This window comes from Trichomycterus rosablanca, chromosome 4 (genome assembly GCF_030014385.1).
Source record: "Trichomycterus rosablanca isolate fTriRos1 chromosome 4, fTriRos1.hap1, whole genome shotgun sequence".
NCBI lineage: Eukaryota > Metazoa > Chordata > Actinopteri > Siluriformes > Trichomycteridae > Trichomycterus > Trichomycterus rosablanca.
This window is the reverse complement of record NC_085991.1, coordinates 48,387,474-48,395,158: the sequence shown is the minus strand read 5'-3', so window position 1 is coordinate 48,395,158 and position 7,685 is coordinate 48,387,474. Positions and strand designations below refer to the sequence as shown.

The following is a 7,685-nucleotide window of genomic DNA, read 5'->3' as shown; positions in this document are numbered from 1 at the left end:
TCAAGTATTAATGATTCAAAAAGAACAGCAACATATACAATTTTTAAATGGAGCTCTATGGTCAGTAGTGCTATTTTCAGAACATGCCCTGCGGGAGACTCACATGGTCCTTATGGGCGACCAGGCGCCCGCGTGCACCGTGTTGGTGACCCCTGATCTAACCCTTTATTCAGACAGGCAGGGATTTAACGCCTCTTGTCGCCAGAGTCGCTGATCGCACTGTGTTCACACTGGCAGCATCATCACCATCGTCGCCTCTGGGTGCTGTGGTTTAATTGATGCCAAATCGCTTGCGATGTGGAAATCGCTTGTCTATAAATTTCACCCCTCTGTAGTCCATCACCGACTGTACAGTCAACATGCTGTCTGTTCATGGAAGTGTTTATCTAGTAATCAGTTTGCATAAAGTTAAACTTTGCTCACCTTTTTTGAGTTGGCCACTTCACCCACTCAGCATCGCTGATGGTCATCTCAATCTAGTCATATCCAACTCCCCAATTATTACTTATTCTGGTGCTACAGACCCCCACCTTGACAGAGCATGCAGAGCGCATGCAGTTGCTAACGGCTTCTTTCACCTGTCAGAGTCTTACAGAGAGCAGTAACGTGTACAGTCACGCACTGCTATCTGTGAATCAACCAGCAGGGGTCAGAATTGCAGCAACAATCAGGAAACCGTTCCACCACCCCACTCTCAGACATCCGGTCAGTCGATAGCACAGCAGACATATAGACGTAAGAGCTTGAGATCTCAGCAGTGGATTAACAGTGATGAGCTCTGGTGGTGTTGCCCTGCAGCTCCAAGATCTCAAGTTTGAATCTAGACTCTGGTATATTCTGGTGGGTTCCATGTCTGAGCACAAGGCAGGAAAACTCCGTGGACAGACAACTATTCCACCTCATACAAACCTTACCTTTCACAAGCACATGGTGCAGCAATAATAAATGGCCAATCCACCTTCTGCATGCTTTTAAAATTTAGGAAATAAGCCTACTTGAAGAAATCGTACACAGATGTTTCAGATATGAGTCCGAGAGACATTTACCGTCTGACATGAATATTTTCTCACACACACACACACACACACACACACACACACACACACACACACACACACACACACACACACACACAGCCCCCTTGTACCTAAATGAGCCTCCAGTCCTCTAGGACACACACACACTTTCTAGCAGCTGCAGTTGGCCTGACTGCATGTCTTTGAACTTGACACAGGGAGAACATGCAAACTCTACACAGGACCCACCAGGAAAACAGCACTACCCACTGTGCCACCCAGCATGTCGTTTATTAGATCTAATTGAGTGGGCGTGTCTTTTATAATAATGAAATCATTAAATAAACACAGCAGGTTAAAACTGATTGGCTCGTGTTTTTATTAGAATTTTTTTAAACCTGGCGATGATCATTTAAGGACAAAGAAAAATGGCACAAATCCCCCCACATTCCATTTATTGCATCAGACCGGTCCGTTCCGTTTTGCTTGTGTGGGCACCAGAAGCCCAGTCTGCGCGCGAGTCACGTGATCAGTAACAGATGTAGCGTGGACCGCACGGTTGCTATGCCGTCGCCGAGTGCGCGTCACGGAGGTGTGGGCGAAGAATTCAGTTCAGATTTCTGATGGAACCAGTTCAGCGGCGGTGGGTTTAATGGCTTGACTGGAGTTCACGACAGGGTCACGGAGATGCAGGGGTCAGTGTGGATGGACACAAGGTGCTGGACGGGCTCGGACGTTCACAGGAAGCCTTCTTTCTTGAACTGCTCCTGCAGGATGTTCTTGTACTCGTCGAAGCCGCCGTCTATACGGTGAACTTTCCCGGCCTCACACACCCACAGCTCCTTACACACCAGACGGATCAGTCGCTCGTCGTGCGAGACCAGCACCACGCCACCCTGGAGGAGGAAAACAGTTATTACCATATATGGTACAGATACATTAGATGCCAAAAGTATGTGGACATCAGACTATAAGCTATATGTCCAACAATATGTACATTTACATGTTCAGCATTTAGCAGATGCCTTTATCCAAAGCGACTTACAGTACTGTGACAGTATACAGTCTGAGCAATTGAGGGTTAAGGGCCTTGTTTAAGGGCTCAACAGAAGCAACCTGGCAGTGATGGGGCTTGAACCAGTGACCTTCTGATCACTAGTCCAGTACCTTAACCGCTAGGCTACAACGTCCCTACAATGATACGGAGTCCCTACACATGTGACTATAACAGCCTCCAATCTTCTGGAAAAGGCTTTCCACAGGTTTCGGGACTGTGTCTGATGCAATCTGAGCACATTCAGTCAAAAGAGCACTCGGGAGTTATGCACTGCTTTCAATCAACATTCCAATTCATCCCAAAGCTGTTCAGTTGCTTTAAAACAAGCTTTTCTTCATGTCTTTATAGATCTTGCTTTAAGCACAGGGGCAAAATTATGCTAGAACAGAAAAGGACCTTCCCTAAACTGTTGCTGCCAGGTTTAAGGCATGCAATTTATTTTATGTAACTGATTTCTTACACCTGTTAGCAACTGTCGTGGCTGAAACGCATGAATCCATGAAATAAATATAAATAATTGGGGTGTCCGAATACTTTTGGTCACATGGTGCATGTACACACTAAGGCTGTCAACATATTATTTACATTTTAATTATTTATTCCAAGAGGGTTTTAGATCAGACACTACATGTGACCAAAAGTATGTGGACATCAGACCATAAGCTTGGTAGACGTCTCATTTCAAGTCCAACAATAATATGGAGTGGCTATAACAGTCTCAAATCTTCTGGAAAAGGCTTTCCACAGGTTTTGGGACTGTGTCTGATGCAATTTGTGCACATTCAGTCAAAAGAGCACTCAGGAATTATGCACCGCTTTCAATCGACATTCCAATTCATCCCAAAGCTTGTAAAGGCAGACCACAGGACTAGATGCATGATCAGACCTGAATTCTATGATTAATAAGAGAGTGTCCCAATACTTTCTGTACAGGCGCCTCGAGCTACTAACCAGGGTTGAAGACCTCACCCACTTTTCGATCCGGTCTTTTCCCACACTGCAGTCTTTGATTGGCCAATTTTGTCTGCGGCAGGCACGCTAGGGGGAGCCCAGCCGACCGGTGGCAGTGCTGAGTTTAGGACTCAGGGAGTTCAGAATCCCAGCGCTGGCGTGCTAGCGGATCATCCCGCTGCGCCACCTACGCGCCCCTCGTATTGGTTACATTTACTAACCAAGTCCTGGTTACTTTTTGTCAAACAGTGTTTACTCCAACCAGAAGAACACACACTAGCATATTATCACCAAGTGAGTGTCAGCGCAGTGCCGACAATGATCCAGCACCCAAACATCATCTGGTCAGTGGGGGGTCCTATTGAGGAAAAGTGGGTGTCGTCCAGTGATGGCATAGTTACCTTGAAAAAGTAATCTGATTTCTGATACTGATTAATCCTTTAAAACGTAACTTAGTTACTTTATTGATTACTTGATTTTAAAAGTAACTAAGTTAGATTACAAGTTACTTTATTAGTTACATTCAGCAGCTGCCCACAACACCCCCCGCCGCCTCAACATAAAAATGACAACCAGTTTTGCCAATAGTGTAAGTAAGATAAATAAAATAAATTTTTTTTAAAGACAATTAAATAACAAAAAGACGATAAATATCAAAAATTTTGGCGAGTGGGGTTTGTAATGAGTCTGTAACTATGGTGATATTACGTCATCACGTCCCCACGTGTAGTACGTAGCGGTGTTGTGTGCATACTGCACACTTCTGTACTGAAAGTATGTACTTCTTTACCGGCCGAGTAGTGCGTACTTCCTCCAATCTAGTGCGTACTCTGTAAATATGCGATTCCGGACGCAGCTCGTGACTTAATTGTCGCATAGGCCAGACGTCACCCCCAAACCCCCTTTAAATGGATTACACTTGATTTTGAAGCTCCGCTCTGGACACCCGACACACACTAGAAAATCGAGACACGAGCACATCACAGAATCTTACTTTGAACGTGTTCAGTGACTTGGCCAGAGATTCAATGGTTTCCATGTCCAGGTGATTCGTCGGCTCATCGAGGATGTAGAAGTTGGGACTGAAATAGGGAGGAAGCATAAACGGGGTGAGAAAGAGTTCCTATAGTACAGTACATGATTCAAGATGCAGTTTGGGATGCACCTTATACCCATCATTAAAAAGGGTGCCAATAGTTTTGAGGCTGGCTGTCTTTGTTAGCTGAAGTACAGATGACGCATTTGGCTGGTCAGGTGTAAAATACAGAGCTCCACAAGACCTCTGAAGGTGTCCGAGACATAATAAGCAAAGTCCTGTAGGTTGTGAGATGGGCACCTTTATCAAATCCAAACAATTGAGGGTTAAGGGGCTTGCGAGTGTAACTTAGTCGATGTGGGGCTTGAACCAGCAACCTAACATTGACTAGTTCAGTACCTTAACCACTGAGCTACCACCCAAACGTTGCCTGGCCAGGTCGATAGCTCTGCTGAGACTCCAGCTCATGAGTTCTAACCTGCCTTAGCGTCGTGGTTTTAATACACAACTAACAGCAAACTAACAGTCTGATTCTGAAGCAATATTGTGAATTATACACGCACATATAATTATAAACACTCACACACACACACACACACACACAAAATGACTTCTCAATTACCAAGGCATGGTCATCTGAGCGAACGCCACACGGCTCTTCTGTCCTCCCGAAAGGCTAGCCACCGTCCGCGTGGCCAGTTCTCCACTGATGCCGTATCTACCGAGCTGGCGCCTGTATTCTTCCTCTGTCTGGCCTGAACACAAAACAGGAAGTGGCTGCTGATTAGAACACATGCTAATATTTTCACTGCCGGTTTAAACTCCCACAAATTTGGCAGTTTGTGCCCGTTCAGTTAGAAGATCGTTCGGGGTCAGGTACTGCTCATGGAAGGCCTGGCTCCTCGATCCACAGAAGTTCAGTGTGGTTCAGTCCGGACTCTATGGAACTAGCTTTGTGCCCAGGGACTGTGGTTCAGTCGAGTACTAGAGCCTTAAAACGGCTTAATAACTGTTTAAATAAATATTTAGCAACTTCTCTTGAAATAAGGTTCCTATAGGAACTTTAAGACGACAGTCTGACCTTGAGGTTTAATGAGCTAAACTGGCTATTATAGAGCTAATCGCCATGTTTTCATATTAATGGTATTCACATAAATACCATTCCTTGTTTCAACACTCACTGTCCATGTTATCAGCTCCACTTACCATATAGAATCACTTTGTAGTTCTACAATTACTGACTGTAGTCCATCTGTTTCTCTACATGCTTTTTTAACCTGCTTTCACCCTGTTCTTCAATGGTCAGGACCCCCACAGGACCACCACAGGACCACCACAGAGCAGGTATTATTTAGGTGGTGGATCATTCTCAGCACTGCAGTAACACTGACATGGTGGTGGTGTGTTAGTGTGTGTTGTGCTGGTATGAGTGGATCAGACACAGCAGCGCTGCTGGAGTTTTTAAACACCTCACTGTCACTGCTGGACTGAGAATAGTCCACCAACCAAAAATATCCAGCCAACAGCGCCCCATGGGCAGCGTCCTGTGACCACTGATGAAGGTCTAGAAGATGACCGACTCAAACAGCAGCAATAGATGAGCGATCGTCTCTGACTTTACATCTACAAGGTGGACCAACTAGGTAGGAGTGTCTAATAGAGTGGACACGGTGTTTAAAAACTCCAGCAGCGCTGCTGTGTCTGATCCACTCATACCAGCACAACACACACTAACACACCACCACCATGTCAGTGTCACTGCAGTGCTGAGAATGATCCACCACCTAAATAATACCTGCTCTGTGGTGGTCCTGTGGGGGTCCTGACCATTGAAGAACAGGGTGAAAGGGGGGTAACAAAGCATGCAGAGAAACAGATGGACTACAGTCAGTAATTGTAGAACTACAAAGTGCTTCTATATGGTAAGTGGAGCTGATAAAATGGACAGTGAGAGTAGAAACAAGGAGCTGGTTTTAATGTTATGGCTGATCAGTGTAAAATTGATAGAAAGATGATTATTTCTCTATTGGCTGACTTTAAAAAGGGGGCGATCACTTTTAGACACCACTGTACGTTTGTGGGTAAGCAGCGATGAATGGAAGCGCTTTGGGGCGCTCGACTGGTGCAGCCGGGTGTCTACACAGACATGATTGGCTGTGTCTTGTGACCCTGCGATGAACTGAGTGTTCCTGCCTTGTTTCAAGTGTTTCTTAATGCAACCGGACGCACACTGACCCTGACCAGGATATGAAATGTAGTAAATCATGAAGTGCTCTGGTTTTCACACAGTACCGGGGAATTTGCTGAGGAGCAGCTCCACCGAGCAGACGTTGAGGTCCAGCTGGTCTACGTGGTGCTGACTGAAATATCCGATCTTCAGGTTTCTGTTGGGAAAATAAACAAGACGGGTAAATTACATTACTGTCTGCACCAAATTCTATTTATGCATTTTCCCTGTTTCCTCTTAATCTAGTCCTATCCAATTCCCCAGTTGTATCTACCCTACTCCTGACCGAAGCGGGCTGTGTGCAGTTGCCAAACGCTTCTTTTCACCTGCATGAGGTGGCTTCACATAGGGATCAGTATCATGTATGTACAGTTAAGCACTGCTCTCCATTATTCACCGTCTCGGTGCAGGCGCCCTCGACCTGCCAGCAGAGGCCGCAATTGCTGCAGCAATGAGGAATTCATTTGGCTCCTCTCACCCTACTTGTCTACGTGTATGCACCCCTAAGTCTCAGCACTGGGGGGCTAGTGTGTTACCGCTGCTCTAGCCGAGCACCCAAGTTTGAGTGAGCTCATTTACTTATAAGACGAAGACTGCGTTTACGAGGACATTATTGGTGTTTGTTAAAACACTGAGATTCTGAACTCCCCGGTTCGAAATCTCAGCTCTGCTACTGGTTAACTGGGCGCCATCACAATTGGCAGTACCTGCAGCAGACAAAATGGCCATAAGTCTGTGAGCGGGGTATACAAAACACTGTGCAAAGACCCTGGTTAGAAGCCTGAGGTGCCTGTGCAGAAGTGGAGGAGCCTGAAGAGGTCGAGGGACTGTACCCTCCTCAGACTAAATCACGATATCCAGAAGCGTAAGACTAGTTGGCTACACTAAATTGCTTCTTTTTACCGAACAGGGGCAGGGTCCCACATTACGTGCGGTTTGTGATCAGCAACCCCGTACGGGCACCTCGATCACTTGCAGCAGCGATGAGGAACCCTGATTCAGCCATTGTCCCTCCACCTACAGACAAACAGCCAATCGTGTGTCTGTCCATGTGCCTGGCCGGCTGATGGCAGAGCTGAGATTTAAACTTGAGAGCTTGAGAACTCAGCAATAGTGGGCTAGAAGGTTAGACATATCTAACTACCCCACAGTGATGAACAAGAAAACTTTAGTGGCAGACCAGTTCTTACCGGTGAGCATGTCTGGTGCCGTTTACTGGAGTCAGCTCCCCCATGAGCAGCTTTAATAACGTAGATTTACCCGCCCCGTTTTCACCCACCTGCACAACACAAACAGCACAAAAGCAAAGTCATAACACAAGAATAAACTCCTGTCTGTACCACATTCTGATGCATCGTAGCGTGAACTGAGCGCTTGTTCATAAACCCTGAACACCAG

The 7,685-nt window shown here is 46.0% G+C and overlaps 1 protein-coding gene across 1 annotated transcript in view; it reads right to left on the bottom strand.

Annotated features, from left to right (window-relative positions):
- Positions 1-1,371: 1,371 nt before the first annotated feature.
- The window catches only part of abcf3 (ATP-binding cassette, sub-family F (GCN20), member 3), a 28,514-nt gene continuing 22,200 nt past the window's right edge, over positions 1,372-7,685 (bottom strand). The window contains exons 17-21 of the mRNA XM_062993418.1: positions 7,478-7,566; positions 6,353-6,444; positions 4,683-4,815; positions 4,019-4,106; positions 1,372-1,912 (exon numbers count right to left, since the gene is read on the bottom strand). Of these exons, the coding sequence (XP_062849488.1) occupies positions 1,754-1,912; positions 4,019-4,106; positions 4,683-4,815; positions 6,353-6,444; positions 7,478-7,566 (561 nt within the window). The 3' untranslated portion in view covers positions 1,372-1,753. The remainder of the gene's footprint in view (positions 1,913-4,018; positions 4,107-4,682; positions 4,816-6,352; positions 6,445-7,477; positions 7,567-7,685) is intronic.